The sequence below is a fragment of the Conger conger genome, chromosome 1 (assembly GCF_963514075.1).
Source record: "Conger conger chromosome 1, fConCon1.1, whole genome shotgun sequence".
NCBI classification, from domain to species: domain Eukaryota; kingdom Metazoa; phylum Chordata; class Actinopteri; order Anguilliformes; family Congridae; genus Conger; species Conger conger.
In genome coordinates this window covers 11,228,347-11,248,072 of record NC_083760.1, presented here as the reverse complement: position 1 = coordinate 11,248,072, position 19,726 = coordinate 11,228,347, and the positions used below count along the sequence as shown (strand labels likewise).

General features: G+C 43.1%; 2 protein-coding genes across 4 annotated transcripts in view; both read left to right on the top strand.

Annotated features, from left to right (window-relative positions):
• Nucleotides 1-580: 580 nt before the first annotated feature.
• On the top strand, nt 581-9,882 carry synj2bp (synaptojanin 2 binding protein). Of its 2 annotated transcripts, none has more exons than XM_061242877.1 (4): nt 581-758; nt 4,182-4,318; nt 5,952-6,044; nt 6,837-9,882. In XM_061242877.1, exons 1-4 carry the CDS (start codon nt 698-700, stop codon nt 6,978-6,980), a joined length of 435 nt encoding a protein of 144 aa, XP_061098861.1. In that variant the 5' UTR covers nt 581-697; the 3' UTR covers nt 6,981-9,882. The 2 variants fall into 2 exon arrangements, with proteins under 2 accessions (XP_061098861.1, XP_061098853.1); XM_061242869.1 differs by lacking the exon at nt 581-758 and adding an exon at nt 765-1,213.
• A 3,748-nt stretch (nt 9,883-13,630) lies between these two features.
• The window catches only part of LOC133134354 (deubiquitinase DESI2), a 23,252-nt gene continuing 17,156 nt past the window's right edge, over nt 13,631-19,726 (top strand). For both annotated transcript variants that reach the window (XM_061250598.1, XM_061250596.1), the window contains exon 1: nt 13,631-15,214. In XM_061250598.1, the coding sequence (XP_061106582.1) occupies nt 15,176-15,214 (39 nt within the window). In that variant the 5' untranslated portion in view covers nt 13,631-15,175. The remainder of the gene's footprint in view (nt 15,215-19,726) is intronic.

The window sequence follows — 19,726 nt, the reverse complement described above, 5'->3', positions numbered from 1 at the left end:
GTAAAATAAGCTCTTTGTTGCAACTGGTGTGTGCTTTTCTGTTAATTAGCTCGCCTTTGAAAAGCAGCCAAATCCAGGGGCATATAATTTCCATTATGAAAAAAATATTTTCCTGAAAACATAATTAAAAGCTTTTCACGTGGACACTTACTGAGATATTACAATACAAATGATCAAGATTAGTTAAATGTGATGGTTTCAGTTGGAACAGTCCCAGTCTTTAGTACAACCTCACGGACATGCTATAAATACTGTCTCCTGAGCTTATCAACTTCACCGAGTGATTTACACTTAATGTCACTGAGTGACTTTGTACAATAGTGACTTTGTACAATAGTTTATTGTTTACCGCACACTGAACGCAACTTTCAGAGATACTTGATAAATTACACTGAAGTGAAGAAAATCAGTGAGTATCTTGATTTTTGCAACCTAGCGTCACACAAATTGTTTAATAAAGAAAACCGAACAACTTCTAAAATGTGTTTGTGTTACTCTTCCATTGATTAATTGTGTCTGTCTAGAACACATGACATAGATCTGAGCTGAGATAGGTCAACGCAATTGGCTCGCATATCACCCTAAAATGCTCAAATATAACATGCAAGTCTCGGACGTAGACTAAAGTTTGCAGCAGGCCACAATGCATTATAATAGCTGAGACTGTGGCTTTGTGTTTCCACGGTTAGGCTGCAGCATGCACTTATGGAACAAGAGTTCATCTGTTCTGCTGCCAGTAGGGTTGCTTTTTTTGGCAGGTGAGACATTGACACGCAACAAAAGAAGAAGAGACCAAACTAGACGCATCGACGGAAAAAGTAGCGTATAGTAGTTACTGGCCTAGAACGAAAAACACCAGTTGCAACAATTAAACTCGAATGAATATTTAAACCCACAGTTCTGCATTTAAAATTTAACCTTAAACCCGACAAAATCCCTACGATTGTCCACACGTGACGTGTCACGTCGAGGCGCGGGTCAAGAGCATTCTGGGGAAAACTTTTGTCCCGTTAGAGGGCAGTAAAACGACATTTCCCAGGGGCAACTGCGACATGCAGGATACGAAACACTGCTCAAGTAATTCACCTTCAGCGCAGTTTTCTAAAAACATTATTTAATTGCGTATATAGTGTTAATTTATCGCTCAATATGAACGGGACTATGCACTGTGCGTCCACTGCAACAGAGATCATATTGAAAAGAGGACCAGCAGGTAAGACGGCATTACATTTATTTTAGTCCAGGACTACCACATGACGAGCTAGATAGCTCACCCATGTTGAACTTAACATTTACAACAAGCGATGAGCTACTTGCCATCGCGGGGCCTGCGAAATTGCTGATCAGACCTCCCGCATTGATGTTAGTTAAATAGCTGGAAAACTGGTTAGCGCGGAAGACACCATTAATACTTCAGTAGACAAACAGGAGTGACACAACGAAACGCATTTGTTGATGGTAGACATATGCTTGTGTTAACTTGCCATATTTGGCTGTGTACTGAGCCGATTGCTGTATGTTGCACGCTAGTTTGCTAATCCCTTCTTCATTTCTAAAATGAATCTTCACTTTTAGCCGACTAACCAGAAAACAAACCAGCGCTAGATTTTTTTCACACCCAGTGCAACTGACAAGTGAAAATGTCTCTCCATTCAAAATTTTGCAATGTCAAGTTGTCCTCGTAGCCTAATAACGTCGTCATCGTAGCCTTTTTGTCATTTTCCCTACCAAGATTCTCTGTTAGTTAAATTGGATGGATATCTTTTAGTGCTTATTACTGAGTTTGATAGCAGTGGTGGCCAGATGATGGATATTGTGATGGTTAGTTAAATGTTTTTTCATGTTTGCAAGCTAACTGTGCAAGCTAACCATTTGTCAGTCGACTCGCAGCGAAAGTGAAAGTGTGTTAGCCTTACGAAGTAGCCTACAACTGAACAATTTAACATGGGCTCTGTCGTTCTGGATTACTAATGACAGGTTAAGTGTGGGCATAGAGATGGACCTAACTGTCTTGCTTGGGACTACTGTCGATTGGTCCCATTGAACTGCATGATTGGTCCTTACGAAATACGTTGTCCCAACCTTTGAACTCGGCGCTACCTGATATAATGATTCCGAATAGTTGGAGTAGTCATGATGCTGCTGAAATGTTGCTCTCTGATTTGGCAGCTGGTTTTATCGCTAGCAATCTGGCGAGAAAATCTGGCGTCGCTAGTTAGTCTGGATTTCTTGAGATTGTTGACTTTACTTTTGCAGCAAAATTCACAGTTCACTTATGCGTTTTCATTTCAGTTTCTTTAGTTTCTTAAGTTTCGGTTTTAGTATTCGTTATCAGTGGCCCAGATATGTACCATGCCTGATATTTTACACATTTCCATAAGTTTATGACGGCCTGCTGGCTTTACAGTAGCTGGTATAAGGACAATCGCCACAAATCCGCGATTGCTCCTATATCAGTTGTAATAGACATACAGTCCCCTCCAAAAGTATTGGAACAGCAAGGCCAATTCCTTTGTTTTTGCAATACACTTAATACATTTGGGGTTGGAGGGGTTCCCCTTCAATCTCCTCTTCAGTAGGTGAAATGCATGTTCAGGTCTGGTGATTGACTTGGCCAGTCTAAAACCTTCCACCTTTTTTTGTTGTGTTGGCAGTTGGTTTTGGGTCATTGTCTTGCTGCATGAAGTTCCTCCCAATTAGTTTGGGAGGAACTTCTTGCAGCAGGAAGTTGGCAGACAGAATGCTTTTGTAGATTCATCCTGCTGCTACCATCATGAGTTATATCATCAATGAAGATTAGTGAGCCCACTCCAGAAGCAGCCATGCAAGCCCAAGCCATGACACTTCCTCCACCGTGCTACACAGATGAGCTTTATGCTTTGGATCATGAGCAGATCCCTTCTTTCTCCAAACTTTGGCCTTTCCATCACTTTAGTAGAGGTTCACCTTGGTCTCATCAGTCCATAAAACTTTGTTTTATGGACTGGTCTCATCAGTCCAATTTCTTTGCAAATTGTAACCTTGCCTTCCGATTCTTACTACCGATCAGTGGTCTGCATCTTGTGGTATAGCCTCTATATTGCTGCTCTCTTAAGTCTTCTTCGGACAGTTGATTGAGATACCTTCACCCCTGCCCTGTGGAGATTGTTTGTGATGTCACTGACTGATGTTCTGGGGTTTTTCATCATAGCTCTCACAATATTTCTGTCATCAACTGCTGTTTTTTTTCTTGTTCGACCTGTTCAATGTCTGTTGCTCAGTATGCCAGCAGTTTTTCTTTTTCATTCCCAGTTGTACGAGCTATCCCCAACATTTGTGTGCAACGGCTCTGATCGATTTTCCCCTTCTGAACTCTTGTCTCGTGTTCATCTTTTAATCTCAACCCCAAATGTATTCAGTGTATTGCAAAAACAAAGGAATTGGCCTGTCTGTTCCAATACGTTTGCAGGGGACTGTAGCTGGTATGCACGTAATAGATATGACAACAGTACGAAATGTGAACAGATGCATCATCATTGAGTCACAGGGCTCTGGTCGTTTCAACGAATTCTGATACCCAAGCAAACCTGCTTGTTCCACAATACATTTCTTGCCCCAGGACCAGGTCTGCCAGGGACTATATGTGGGTAGTACAAGAAGTGAGAAGAGTGCCTTGAATGGCAATGATTTTGCCACATAAGGCTTGCTATCAGCAGATGCTTGGCTTGAGGGTCAATAGACCTTTCAGAAGTGCAGTGAATGCCTCACTGATGGTATGAACCTGAACGGCCAGGTTTGGTGCTATTCTTGGAAACATTTCATGGAGAGCAAAGGTCAGCATTTCTACATCTAGTTAAATATTGTGTAAAGTGAATAAGCAAATGCATTTGGGGTAATAAAGACTCAACTCTTCTGATAGCTTCTAGGGGGAAGATGAACACCAAAATTGCAAATTATGAAAAGAACACAAATGGACAGTATTACCAGGTGTTTCACTTCAACAAGTGAAAGTCAACTTTGAGTCTCTTGGGTTATGCTTAATGGTGTATATGCAGGGGGCAACTGCCTAAATTGAGTTGTTTCCCATTTATTATTTCTGTGCGAAATACTTCCAAGACCTATGCAGTCCGGCCAACAATAATTGAGATACACACAGTGAAATAATTTGTTGCGCAGTTACAGCTCTGTGTCTTGTGTTCAAGGCCTAGGGTTCAACATTGTGGGAGGTGTGGACCAGCAGCACATTCTGAATGACAGCGGGATCTACGTCGCTAAGATCAAGGAGAACGGAGCGGCCGCACTGGACGGGAGACTGCAAGAGGGCGACAAGATCCTGGAGGTAAGGGCGTGTCCCCGTCCTCATTCGCGAGATGTTTGGGGGATGAGCTTTTCATTACATTACATTCATTTTACATTTACATTTAAGTCATTCAGCAGACGCTTTTTAATCCAAAGCGACTTGCAAGTTCATAGGCTCTTACACAAGTTAAAGTATCAAACCCTTAACTAATGAAATACACATGAAGGGCTGTTCTAAACAGAAATACAGTCATCGTAAGTGCAATTTGCAATGAGGGGGAATCAGGAGGGAGGACTAAGGTATAGTTTGACAAGGTTTGTTTTTAGTCTGCGTGGAAATAGGGGGAGGGATTCTGCTGTCCTGACTGTGGTAGGCAAGTCATTCCACCACTGAGGAACCAGAACGGAAAAACGGGCGTGAACGTGCAGCTCAACCGGCAGGTGCTCGTAGTGAGGGAACCACAAGGTGACCAGAGCTTGCAGACCGGAGTGGTCTTGCTGGGGAGTAGGGAGTGATTAAGGATTGTATGTACAGTCCCCTTAGCAGCTTGAAATGCCAACACTAGGGCCTTGAAGTGGATGCGTGCAGGAATAGGAAGCCAGTGAAGGCCAATGGGGAGTGGGGTGACATGAGCCGACCTGGGCTGACTGGTGATCAGGCGGGCTGGACCAGCTGGAGGGGCTTGATGGCACAAGCTGGGAGACTGGCTAGGAGGGAGTTGCAGTAATCCAGGCGGGAAATGACAAGCGCCTGGACTAGGAGCTGGGTGTCTTTTCTCCGTCAGGAGATGACGGATACGGCGTATATTGGAGAGAATTTATACTTCATTTATAATTCGGTTTATACTTCATAAATTAAATTTATTTTAAATTAAACAACGACCATAGTCAGTGTTGTATAAACCAGCTAATCACCACTCGCAACATTAGAGAATTACATTGTAATGACTAAATGGATGCAGAGCAGTATAAGGGTAATTTATGCCCGGTTGAAAATAAGCTGTTTGGTGAAGTACTTCATTGTTAATTTACTGAATTGTTTTATGTCGAAATGTTACCTTTATATTGGATTTTGTTGTTTAAATCTTGTGACTAATGGGTCTACATGCAACGCCATCAGAGGTAGTCCAATGCTGATCAGGAGACTGCTGGTGCACGTTCCCTAAAAAGCACAGCTGTTAATATTAGATTCAAAATTGGCAATGGCCCCTTAAATGTCTAAGCTGAGTTGGGAGGCTATTTTGCCGTGTACGTGACTAGCAAGCAAAGGCCATGTCCCCCACCAGTTACTGGGGCTCATTTATGGGGCTCATTTAATAGGTAATGGATTTAAAGGGAAATTAACTTTGATTGCATTAACTGATGAGGAGTTCTAATCCAAGATGCTGCAGGGAGAATATAAGACCTGGGTTGTATGATCAGTTTTTCCTTCTTGGAGCAGAAGCATTCAAAGACTAGTTATATTTCTTCATATCAATCTCAGACCTGGGGACCTTATATGGAAGGATTCCATATTAATTCATACTGGAAAAAGAATGGCTCTTCTCCCGTAGATATATAACTACAGGTTTCCTTGACACGCGGTCCACAGGGTCTCAGAACTCTCCTGTCGTATCTCAGCAGATTTGTCAGTTTTTCTTCTTCTTCTTCTGCACGCCTGTTGTGTTGTACAGATTAACGGGCACAAGCTGGAGGGCCTGTCGCACGGAGCCGCGGTGGACCTGTTCCGAACGGCCGGGGAGGACGTGCAGCTCCTTGTGCTGAAGGTGGGTAATATACCTGCAGTCATTAGGGGGCCTGGCAGCAGTGGGCAACCAAACCGGTCTGACATTTTAAGTCTTAAACCCTTTAAGGCAATGCGATCACACATACACATGCGATGAGAATGTTCTTGGCTGAACGTTCTGATGCTGTCGTAACAATCACTACTGGCAACTGAAAGCAGCGGAGTTCTAGAACGTTGACTGAGAATTTTGAAAAGGCATTACTCTAAAGCCAGCTGAGCAGGTGTCATTACTGCCGTGCAATAATCAATGAGGAGCTCCAGTATGTGGGGTCAGAAAGGCTTCTGAGGTTTATTTGGCAGAATTTCATACATTTCCTTATTAGAGTTTCCCCACATTGGGATTCTGGAATTAGAAAAATTAATTGGTCCCTATTTGAAAAATCTACAGTAAAAATGTAGCGATCCAGCAGTCGCAGCGAGGAATGTCCTGCACTCCCATTACAAGTTTACACTTCGCCAGGCTGTGTGGATTCATCCAGGCACTGCCTTTCACCATGAGCCATCCACCAGCCCGCACCCTTATACATTTTAAAATAGGAAAAATTTACTTGTGATGGACTACGTCGCCGATTTTGGATTCAAATATACTGGTAGGCATTAAAAACATAGCCGATGATTTCAGTTTTACGAGCCTTACTGTGTGTGAGATATGGCACCCCTCAGGTCACCCTGTTGGAAGCACGGTGTGGGTGAATTTGGGAGTGAGGTAGAAGGCATCGTCTCTTGAGCGTGTCCCTCCCCGTCTCTCTCTCTCTCTCTCTCTCACACACAGATGCCGATTAACGGCCCCTCGAGACCCCGGCCTGACGCCGAGCCATCCTCCTACACCATCGGAATGTGGGGTTTAGCCGCGGTGGCCGTGGCCGTTGCCTTCGTCTTCGTACGCTACCAATACCACCTTCGGAGGCGCTTCTAAATATTCTCCCACTTTGTTCCTTTCTTTGTTTTTTTTACGGACAAAAAGAAAAGGCTGAATGATAATTTTGCTTAGGGCCAAAAAAAAAAAAAAAAAGGAGAGTTGAAACAAACCAAGCCATTTCTCCTTACTTCACTGTTGTTCATATTATTATTATATAATTGATTATGTTGTGATATTCATAGCTGCTTCACCCACATTTTAAGTGTTTATTTTACCTTGCAAATGGTAGAGGAAAGGTTAGAAAAGACAGACAACACTTTCCCCCTCTTTCCATGAAAGGTCTTTATACAAGCTGGTCGGTTGTGTGTCTCAGGGGAATATTTGGAGCAGGGTCAACAGGAAAAGGGGCTCAGAATGTCAGGCCGAAGTCAAAGTTTTCTGTGTCAGTTGGAGTGTGTTCTGGAACTGAAATCCAGTTCTCTGTTCTGTGCTGAGCCTTGCAGGTTTTCTGGAGGTTCTGCACAGAAGCTCTTTAAATGTTGTGTTCCATCTCTGTTTCTAGCATCATATATCCCCATGAATAGGTGTAAAATTACGTACAGCCATTCAAAAGCTTTGCCTGTTCGATTGTTTTTCTGTAAGGGTCACACTGAACGGTTCTTTTGAAGGGGCCCATTAAATGGTAAATGGTTGACATTTATATAGCGCCTTTATCCAAAGCGCTGTACAATTAATGCTTCTCATTCACCCATTCATACACGCACTCACACACCAACGGCGATTGGCTGCCATGCAAGGTGCCGACCAGCTCGTCAGGAGCATTTAGGGGTTAGGTGTCTTGCTCAGGGACACTTCGACACAGCCCGGGCAGGGGATCAAACCAACAACCCTCCCACTGCCAGACGACTGCTCTTACTGCCTGAGCCATATCGCCCCCATTAGCCACCTGGGTAAAGATAAAGGGGTTTTAACATGAACACAGAGATTTGGCTTAAAGGTTTCCATTGGCCTGGTCTCTCAAAAGCAGTGGGTTTTTTTTGTGCTGGCATCACAATTTATACTTAAGGAAAACTATTAAGAAAATGCTGGTGTTTTTTCAGGCAAATGAAAAAAGTTCTAAAAAAATACATCACTGTCAAGCTTTGAGTCCTTGTCTTAATCACCTGCTGATTGGCTTGCAGAGATGCACAACATATTTGTACTCTGGGGGAGAAAAGGAAAGGCCTTTAACCATCCACAGTTTGTACAGAAAATCTGCATTGGCCTAAGGTTGGAAGGTTTGTCTCCCTCTGCATGTGTGTAGGAATATGTCCTCCTGTATAGTTTTGTCTGTTGTCATTAAGCATAGTATTGCTATCAGATCGTAGAGTTTTTAAGCACTCGATAATAATCAGTGTGTATGCAATGTGACCAATTGGTCAGATTCAGGTTGAAATTCTATGCCTTATGTACAAATCACTATTCTCAATTTAGGCAATTGTAGATAAGTTCACACAATCTGATACCTGGTTACTGGTGTCCCTCCCATGTGCCTGATTGGCCAAAGAATCTAAGGAATTACACTGGGGTTGATGTAATGACGTTTTGGACATATCAGAGATTAACTGTATTTAATCACGGCACTGTAATAACTACCATTATTAAAGCTTGTTGGTTTATTGAGCTTCACTGTGAATTTCTAGTGGGAGTTTCAGTTCAATTAAAATGTGCAATGAACTATAAAATGGTAATCTTGAAGAAGAGATAGGCAGAGGATGCAGGCTCATGTTTGTAGATTGCCCATGCAAACGAAAATGGTGTGTCTGTGTGTGTATGTGTGTGTGTGTGTGTGTGTGTGTGTGTGTGTATGTGTGTGTGTGTACATGCATGCATGTGTGGGTAAGGACATTAATCAGATGTGTTGTGAAAGGGAATGGCGAGTTGTCACTAACAATTGAAATGATAAAACTGCATGTGTGAAGTTTTTTTTTTTTAAACTATATTTTCCACCTAAACAACTTTCATTCATGTGTAGCATTGTAATCCTTCTCTTTAATGTGTGTTGTCTGTGCTGGGCCATAAAGAAAGGGACAAGAAGACATTATCCACGATAATATGCACTGTGGCTCTATTGTACTCAATAAAACAAGAGCCTTAAATTGGAAAGTGTGATCCATGTGGCAGTGGTTTCGCACTCATATACTCTTGTTTAAGTACAGTATGCACTGATGAGCCACAACGTTAAAGTCACGTGCATGACATTGTGTATGTCCCCATTTTTCCAGCTTCCCAACACATCGGACTGCTCCCTTGCTACCTAATATATCCCACCCCTTGACAAGTGCCATTGTAACAAGACCAATGTTACTCACTTCACCCGTTAGTGGTTTTAATGTTGTGGCTGATCCGTATGTGACTTCCTCAAAATTAAATCAAAATGAATTCCTTAATTAACTCATCAAAAGCATTGCACGATCAGAGTGCAGTAGCTGATTGGTTGACGTAAAGGCCAGTGATGATGTATCTGAGGATGCGTAGGAAGTGGAGAAACCTGACTGGAACCTGTCTTAAAATGAGGCTTGTGGCAAAAGGAAGAGGGTGATTTGCATTCTCTGCTATACTGAGATTATTGCACAGTTTCCAGTTATGGGAAAAGACTGAAGGAGGAGTAGGTTAGTTTATTCTTCTGTTTAGTAGATGGAAACCTTACACTGCGGGCAAGCGAAAGCCAGGGATGGTAAGAATGTCTGACTTCTTTAAGCAATTTAAAACTATTTGAGTCTTCCATCAAATTACATGAAATCAACACACAAAAAGAAGCCAAATCTATGTAACTGTGTTGTGTCCACACAGTTCTGTGTCTGTCTTCGTCCTACACGTGGGTATGAGAAATGAGTGTAAATTCTTGCCTTAAACTTAAAAGTTATTGTTACAAACTAAAAGCAATCGACAATAAACCTCTCAATGTTGGAAACATCAAGTGTTCCTTGTGTTTTTGCTTTATGAGATGCTATTCAGCAGAAAAATTGTGATCCCCGTCTACACCGACATACCAGTGTAGCCCCATCAGTTTGAAAACTAATGCTTGATCAGAAAGATTCCACATTTCCAACACTTTTACTCATTTTTATCCTAGACTTCCACAGGCTGCAGGTGCAGCACTTCAGTGACATGATTCTGATGTCATAATGACATCATATGACATGAACTCAGCTTTGTATCAAATAAACATAAGGAGAGTAACGTTGAGTAATATATACACTGATCAAACACGACAGCCACATTAACACCACCTGCTTAAACCAGTTTTTTCATGCTTAAAAATGCTTTAAATTGTATTAACTTGTCTATAAACACTTGATATTTAATTATATCATGTGTACTTCTGCAGATATTCATAAGTGAATTGCATTCAAAGGTTTAATTTTTCTAATGAAAATGGAAATATATGATGTTTTAACAATGGTGGCATGAATGAACCTACCTCTTTGACGACTGGCACACAATTCTCCCCATTGCCCTTCCAGAACATGTCCAGAATCCTGGCACACAATGCCCAAAACAAAAATAAGCTGCGTGATAAAGTTTCCATTTTAGATTATATCTCCTATGGATGGAAAAAAGCACTCGGATCCGACCCTGTTATTAGCATTTCCCTCAGCTCTACCTTCAGTCTCTAAGGCTTTGATGCTTCTTTCCCTGCTGGCGCTGAAGTGGCACTGCCCCCTCGTGCCAACTCTGCAGGGATGGCAGCGCTCACTAATTGGACCATTCAGGTGACTCCAGACGACTGGTGTGACAGCTCTTAAGTATGCCGCGCACAGTCCAACTGAAGGTCTCTCGACGCAGCTCAGCTTATCACAGAAAAAAATACACGGGCAACAACCAGGCCTGGTTAGCCTTGATCCTGTCAGAACATCAGGCATTCCTAACTGCATGCGGTGTACAAAGACTGAACAAAACTAAACGCAGCTAGATACATTAATTCATGTATGATTTTATATTCCTTCCGCGATGATACCTCATGAATGCACAATATGAAGCCTGCTTTGGCCACCGGTTGACACTCATTTGGTCTTGGATGAAAAAAAATAATTGCAGCTGAGGAAAAAGACAAAAGGCCCAGTGTATTCACACAATAGACTTTAGAAATGTCTTTTCGGAATCATCTTTACTGGTACTTGTCTCTTTTCAACACTCCTATGTTATGAAAGTCCCGGGAAAGTCCTCTCTGTGGCACTACGCTGGAGCAACAGCTTCTCACCCAGGGAAATGGCGAGTTACGCAACTGTGTTAGTGTTATCTTGAGTTGAGGCCCACGGGTGACTCTCTGCTTGAGCGATGACCCTAAACCTTGAATTTTGGCTGGCCTAGTGAAAGTTGACACCCGTGAAATACATCAAGCTAAGTTGCCTTTAATAGATTTGTGAGCTCGGCGTAGGCCACTGGGTGGATGTGGTGAGGCCAAGCGGGACACCCATGGCCCGTTTTCCCCCTCCTGTCCTCTGGAGGCAATCTGTTCAGTAAGCAGACGTGCGTGCCCCGGTGTCTTATAAAAATCAATACGCCCAGTCAATGATGCAGTCCGTCAGTACAGAGGGATGCCGTTTGAAGGTCACATGGAAAAAAAAAAAGATGGAACCCTTAATTTACTGAAAGCTTTCAGAGTGACTGACAAATTGAGTTGTCATCAAAATGTAATTTACATTTTTTATTTGATGGATGGATGGATGGTAGAGGATACTTTCTGTTCTTGAGGAAGGTTTTGCAATTTTATTGAGGAGATACAGTGGCTTCAGAAAGTATTAAGACCCATTCCCTTTTTTGCAAACTTTATTGTGTTGTAAATTTATATTTAAATTGATAAAATTGCCATTTTTGTGCATCAATCTGCACTCAATACCCCATAATGACAAAGTGAAGTGAGTGAGTTTTACAAATTTATTACAAATCAAAAAACTGTATTCAGACCCTTTAATTCAGTACTTTGTATTCTTGGCTCAGTCTCTACAAGCTTTGCACACCTGGATTTGGGCAGTTTCTAAAAACATATTTACACTTTGTCATTATGTCATTAAATTTTCAACACAATAAAATGTGCTGCGATTGTCCTGCTGTATTTTATGTTGTACTAACGGTTATATGACTGCTATAAAGCTACCATCATGTTTATCTCTCTCTCTCTCTCTCCTCTCTCTCTCTCTCTCTCTCGTCTCTCATCTCTCTCTCTCTCTCTCTCTCTCTCTCTCTCTCTCTCTCTCTCTCTCTCTCTCTCTCTCTCTCTCTCTCTCTCTCTCTCTCTCTCTCTCTCTCTCTCTCTCTCTCTCTCTCTCTCCAGTTAATTTAATTAATTTTCTACAACATTAGTCATTTCTAAAAAAAAAAAAAATGAAAAAAAAAAATCACATGACAGGAGGTGGAAGGAAATGATCGTCAAGCAATCGGGACATAAATGGTGTTTTTCGTCTGTGGATGTCAGTGGGGGGCGATACTCATGACTACAGGCTCCAAGTATTGAAGCAGAAGCTGCTTCACACGCTGGGCTACCAGAGAGGAATATGGGGAAGTCCTCTCGGCAAATTTAGAGTCCCAATGAAAGCTCTCAGTGGTACTCTGGGGGGGTATTAAGTTTTTAGAGATAAACAATGTTATGAACTAGAAGCTCTGTACCACTAAATGAACCATAATAAAACAGAATTACCTCAAATAAACCAATGTTTTTAAAGTGATGTGCTCACTTAACAGGAATTAGCTTGTTGAGTGGATCACCGCTATATCCTAAAGCAAAAATCACTGGCCATTAACGTCTGATTTAGAGTATTTGTTTGTCTACTTTATATTTGGGTTGCTAACGGCTAACACCAATTTCTGCAGCTCACACTGGCCAAAGCAATCAGTTCCCATTATAGCAGTTAGCTGGGACACAATGAAGCAGACATTATAACTCTACACACGCATGCACACACACACACACACACACACCATCACACACAAACACGCACACACACATCATCTTCACAGCTCTATTCATGGAACAGAGTCTGCTTATGGGGAACCTGTATCCACAGTGACCAATGTATGGGCAATGGCTTGGATGGTATGGTCACTGGATCCCCTTTTAACGTACATTGGGGTACAACTCCAATATACAATGACTCTTTTGTCACAAAATGGTTCAGAAAGATCTTGAAGCTATATGGTGACCCTAAACCATGCTTTTGGGCTCTGAATTATTTGTAAGTTAGGTGCACTGCTACAAACATATTCCAGGGTCTACCATTCAGGAATTCTGCACAATATGCATTGTTACTTCTATTGCAATAATTGCATTATTGTATAATATAATAATAATAATAATAATAATAATAATAAATTAAATAATAATAATAATAATAAATTAATTATATAATAACACTAATAACACTAATAATAATAATAATAATAATAATAATAATAATCAAAACGCTAATTATATTTTAATATGAGCAATAATAATTATAGTGTTATTTATTATATACTTTTATTGTTATTATAATTATAGTACGTTTGTTCATAATTAGGCAACGAATGTATACAGCTTTAACCGGTGATGATAAAGGCTTCGCCACGCTACTTCCAGCTACCCCCACACCCGAGGGGGATGCTAGCAGGCTGCCTGATGATGTAATCAAATCTCTCCGCACTCACTCTCATTCAGAGCTGGTGGACAGAGCTGCAGGAGAGCGCCATTGGTTTGGGTGATGTCATCCGCCGTTCCGTGATAAGAGTTTTGGAGGCAATCAGACGCGAGTCCGAGGAAGCCCGACTCGGCGCTTCTGCCGGGGCTGCTGCGAGGAAACAAGAGAAACCGAACTGACCTGCCGTCCTTCCCTCCGTCTTCAGATGAGGATTACACACAGACTGATGCGGGAAGAGGCGACTGCACCAGCATCAACCATCGTCAAACCGACCTTTTGCTAGCTAACGTTAGTTAGCTTGTCAGATATCTACTCGAGTTATTTAGCTGTATTTTCTGTGACGTTTACCAGAGGACATCCGCCGTTGAATCAGTTAACTGAAGAGGGTGCCGTTAGTTGGGCAGCTAAGGTTACCTTTCTGGATGTAGCTAATCAATTAGATCCTGATATATTATCCAGATAGTATCATGTGTTTATTTTCTCCACATGTAACATATAGTGCTAGCTAACTCGCTGGCATGCTAGCTAGTAGTAACGAGCTTGCTTGCCTGAGCTAAGTGCCTGCCTTCAACCGTTGGCGACGGTTGTACGAGTGATTCCGCGTGTCCTCGGGTCGTGGAGTATCCCTGCGATTGACATTTCAATGATTTTCCTGATACGAATCTCATCACCGTTGTTAGCTCACGCTAGCTAGCAAATTAGGCTGTTTTATTTGCGCTCTGCAAAACAATAGTTTTTGCATTCACAACGTTTAGCCATCTTGTTATTTAACTACCTAACACAACTGAACATTATTGTTTTTGTATGATCCACTGGTTAGCCACTAAGTTAACGGCAGAGTAGCTATTTGGCTAAACTACCAACACGCTAACGCTGTCCGATATGGGATGCGCTGTAACGGGAACAGGTGAATTCGACCCTCTGTTTCATGAAACAAATTGCGACGTGTTTGTTAGCCGGCATCCTAAACTAGCAAAACAACATAACTAACTTAAATTACAACGGCGGTGTTTTGTACTTAATTTCTTATTCAACATCAACTTGCTAGCGTATACTACTAATATATGGAGGCCAACATGTGCCTGTTGTCTGCTAGGAAACCAATTATTTAGACCATCTAGGCAGCTAGCTGGATGGCTAGCTACTGAATTCGATGTCCGACTGCCTCCCCGTGACTGATCTACCTCTGGAATTCTGGTTGTTTTCAATCTTTCAAAGCCTTTCACGCTGAATGACCAAGACCGTCGACTTATTTGTTTCGTGTTCCGGGAGAATGACAAAACGGCGGATTAAGTTGCATTATCACTATATTTTTTTCTCATAATTGAACCCACATTCATTCTACGCTGAGGGGAAGGTGGAAGAACTCCCACCATCCCCCCCCCTCCTTGAGTTGCTGTATGAAATCGGCGGAGTAAATCTGGAAAAGCAGAGCTGAGTATCAGTCTTCTATGTTTATTTATTACGGACTTCAGACAGAATACCCCTCCGCTTGCGCTCCCGGGGAACGGGGACGACAGGTGCTGCTATTCCGAGAGCAATAACGTCAATTGGAAAGGGACTGGACGCTGGCCTTTCGATCTCAGGACTAAAACCATGGCCAATGAACCCGTCATCCTTAACGTTTATGATATGGTAAGTCACGACCTCCAAATTATCTTTGCTCTTCTCTTTAACCCATGTGCATAATTTGCAGTTGTGCACACGTGGAGCTTTTATCATTCCCCGTGGACTTTATACAGTGTGCCACATGCACCCTGCAGATGGCCAGCATTCCACGCAACTATACAAATGCGGGATACTGCTGGTTTGTGTAAAATTATTTGTGGTGAAAGATTTTTTTATTTTACCAAATGATAATAAACGTCTCACGAGTGTTATTTATTAATAACGTAACCGTTGGGTGTAACGTCATTTACCCCTACACACAACCAAACAATGTATACTATCAGCCCTGAAAACTTCCCAGTCGTTCTGAAATCTCATGATGTGCTTCAGATTTTCAGGTGAATAGTTCCTTTGGATACTAGTTGGAACTAGGTTCATTTTTATATTAACACGTAGCACTCATAACTGTGCAACATATTACAGAAAATAAAAATGTGATTGGCAAAAATCAAACCAATTTTTTCATAAAAGCATTATTGAAATTTCTGTGAAACTGAAACCAAAATTGCCAAGCAGATTGGTCGGCCCTGAGCTGTAGGAAGAAAGTATGATTTCACACAGGCAGCACAAATCTACTCATCACTGCCTAACACAACGAAACAATTAATAATGACATGAAAGAAATGCAAATCTTTTATTTCACTCAAATGTTTTTCCTAATGGATGTATTTGTCAGGGGCTGGCTGTATTGTTCTTTGAATACGAATAACTCGGACAGACGCACGCAGATTGGTATTTGTGAGTGGCAACAGGCAAATGGCTTGAAAGGTGAACCTGTAAGTAGGTTAACACCCACACGGCCATTTCAGTGATGAAAATCAGCAAGCATCCTGTTGTTAATTAGTTTATTCTGTGTGTGGCTATCATAAAGGTCAGGTTGACCTAAAACCAGTGAAGATAATAAAACTAATGAATGATGATCTGGGTGAAATGGATAGGCATATATGCTTCTGTACTCCGAGGAGGTACAGTGATTGGACTTGAAAGGGCTTCGTATGAGTGTTTTTTTTTTTTGTTGTTTATTTGCTCATCAGAATTGTTGATCATCTCAAAGTCTGTGTAAAGTGTTCACCCGAAGGGAAAATCAGTTTCTCGATGTTGTATTGTTATTTCTTGATTATTTCTTGTGTTGTCAGATTCATGGGTCATAGATGGCTCATCCGTGTCAAGATTGATGCTCCTAAAAATCCACGTGGGAACAATACACAAAGAAACGACGAAAGTGGGATGGCTTTGAAACGACTGAGATTGAGACATATCGAGTCATCGTTTCATAGAGTTCCTTCAGTAGTATCTCTGCGTTATTTCTGAACTTGTTTTCCTCTTGGATAGAGAAAAGACTGATATTTACACTGTTGATCTCGAGCCTTATTTAAAGGAAACTGCTGAGGACTCTTGTTTAAACCCTACTGAGTCTAAACTGAGATTTCAATTGTAATAATTTCCCCAGAGAACTACCTGGGAAACACGAGACACTACAGTATATCTTGGGGCAGTCTAAAGCAGTTGCGACAGTGGAAAATAAAGCAGAGCGCCTCATTAGTATGTTCCCTGTCCTCTGGGATGTTCTGCTGACAAATCGGGTAAAATAATGATAGTATCCGTGCCCTAACATAGTTCCCAATGGTGACTGTGTGTTACTCGACAGAACAACAACAGAGAAACAAAGATCATCCCTCTGGCCATCATCAAGCAGATTGTCTACCTCGCCAGCGTTATTTTACCCAGTTGTCCTTCATCATAAGGAAAACTAGGCATTCAAACCATTTTTGCTTTGATCGTGGACAAATCATCTAAAAGTAATGCCGACGCTAAACTTACTTTTTGTCTCTGTGTGTCCTTGGAGATCTGTGAGTACATTTTGAATTGCTCTTTGATGGACGTACAGAAACACGCTGTGGCTGTGGCTTATTCTCATTTTGTGGAACCTTTCATAATAACGCCGGGTGTCCTGCGGCCTCTCATTTTCTGGAAACTTTAGGCCAACCACAACGTAAGAGCCAGAACCGCAGGGACCGGTCAGTAGTTCAGTGGCAAGCTCAGAAGATTTCTCTCGGAGGGTTATTACGAGCAGTACGGTGTGTTCGTTCGGGCAGCGTAGGTATTTGCAGAACTGTGGGACAGAATGAGAAGTTTAAATCCATCACTGTGTGTCCGTGGGTCAACCAAACAGCTCTCAGGGGTTTAGTATTTTTTTAAACCGGATCTTGAGCATTATAGTGGCAATCCAGGACGGCTTTAAACGCTGCTGCTGTCGAAGAACTAAATTGGTTTGCAGAAAGGATGGTGACTATAGCAAGCTCACGGACATCTCCAGGAACTCCTGGTCTTTGGCACGCTGAACGCGTTCAGGTGATCTGCGCCGGTGAAAGTATGCCGGCGTTCATTTATTTATTTTTCGGTTCATGCATTATGCAATTTGTCCAGCATGCCAGCATAAGGATTAAGGACCGTCAGAAACCCTGAGGATGTTTTGGTAAAGCAGAAGAAAGAGAAATTGCGTGCATTAAGGGCGGCCTTGAGCAGAGTAAGGGCTAAGACCTCCTCCTTCCTTCTGCGGATACCCCGGGCTGTACACAGAAGGATTGATTGTGCTGCAGTTAAGGCGGTACTACTGGGTGATTCTCTCTGTAATGTAAACTCGCTCGTGTTCCTGAGCAGATGCCTTGCTACACAAGCCCTGCACACACACTTCTCCATGACCTCTCGCAAACAAGGACGACAATGGAGAAAAAAAGTCTCTACTTTTTTTTTTGTGCCGTCCTTGATGTTATTCTAATTGTGCAGGTACATCGGTGATGCAGTCGCGTATTTGCCCATTTTGAAAGCGAATCATCAAATAAACTAAACTCAACGAAACTAAAACGTCAGGCGTTCTGGTGGAGCGGATCTCTTTAACATGGGCAGAATAATTTGGGCTCTTAGCGTGCCATACTTTAGCGCAGAATGGCAGAAAGCTCTCAGAATTAAGTGTTTCTCATCACCCGCTGAGTCTCATCAACACTTTATTTTTTTTTGGGATGCCCAAGCTCTGGGGGGGGTGGGGAGTGGGGGGGGGTGTGCTGGTACTATTTCAGCTCTTGGACCATTTTAGCTCTCACCTCTGTCACGTTCTGCCCAACTGACTTAAAAAAAGGGAGGGAAGGGAAATCAATCTTTACTACTATAACCGCAGAAGCGAAGAAATGGTGCGAAAAATCAGGAACTGCACATTGGGCCGAACGCAGTCAATCCGTATGCTCGGAGGACACAAAGACTTCTGTGTCACATGACCTCTGTGTGAACTCTCCCGAATGCTGGAGTTTAGTGTATGGGTTGCGGTTTGATGGACCGCGACATCACAACGGGGGCAAAATAAGTGGCGCGTCCGTTAGCATGTTAGCGTGCTCGTGGCTTCCCGCTGCTTTCTGAACTGCCGCAGGTAGAGGGGGGGGGAACCGGTCCGCGTCGACAGTGTCTCTGAGAATGCCAACATGTAGCATGTAACAGTGGCTTACATAAGAGCTGCATAAGAGTGCCACCATTGTTTGACACAAAAAGGCTCCGGGAACAATTTCTGCGCAGTACAATAAACAATATAATGTTACGAATAAAATTAAAATGTCTCCCGTACACGGAGTACGCCCACCCTCTCAAGTGGATGCTACATTCACGAGAGCTGTGGACCGCGCATTATGTTGGCTACTAGCAACTCCGTATTGTTTTTCCACAACATACGAACCTTTGAGTTTTTCCATGTGGAGAGGGATGTCCTCTGAGTTTTCCTGACTTCAGTAATGGCCTTCAGTAACTTCGTATTCCACACTTCCAGTCGTTTTTTTTCTCTAGTTGCATGTCCGGGAGAGAGAGAGGGAGGGAGGGGGAGGGAGAGGGAGAGGGAGGGAGAGGGAGAGGGAGGGAGAGGGAGAGGGAGAGGGAGGGAGAGGGAGAGGGAGAGGGAGGGAGAGGGAGAGGGAGGGAGAGGGAGAGGGAGAGGGAGGGAGAGGGAGAGGGAGAGGGAGGGAGAGGGAGAGGGAGAGGGAGGGAGAGGGAGGGAGAGGGAGAGGGAGGGAGAGGGAGGGAGAGGGAGGGAGGGAGAGAGGGAGAGAGGGAGAGGGAGAGAGAGGGAGGGAGAGAGAGGGAGAGAGAGGGAGAGAGAGGGAGAGAGAGGGAGGGAGAGAGGGAGAGAGGGAGAGAGGGAGAGAGAGGGAGGGAGGGAGGGAGAGAGGGAGGGGGAGGGAGAGGGGGAGAGAGGGGGGAGAGAGGGGGGGAGAGAGGGGGGGGGGAGAGAGGGGGGAGAGAGGGGGGGAGAGAGAGGGGGAGAGGGGGAGAGGGGGAGAGGGGGAGAGAGGGAGAGAGGGAGAGGGAGAGAGAGAGAGTTATCGCTCCGCTCGCTGTGAGCCCAGTGTTGTCACAAGCGGTTTGTGCCGTGACCGCGAGACCGCGCGGTGCCCCCAGGCCCAGGGCTGATCGCAGTAAAATCTGAAATTCTATTAAAGA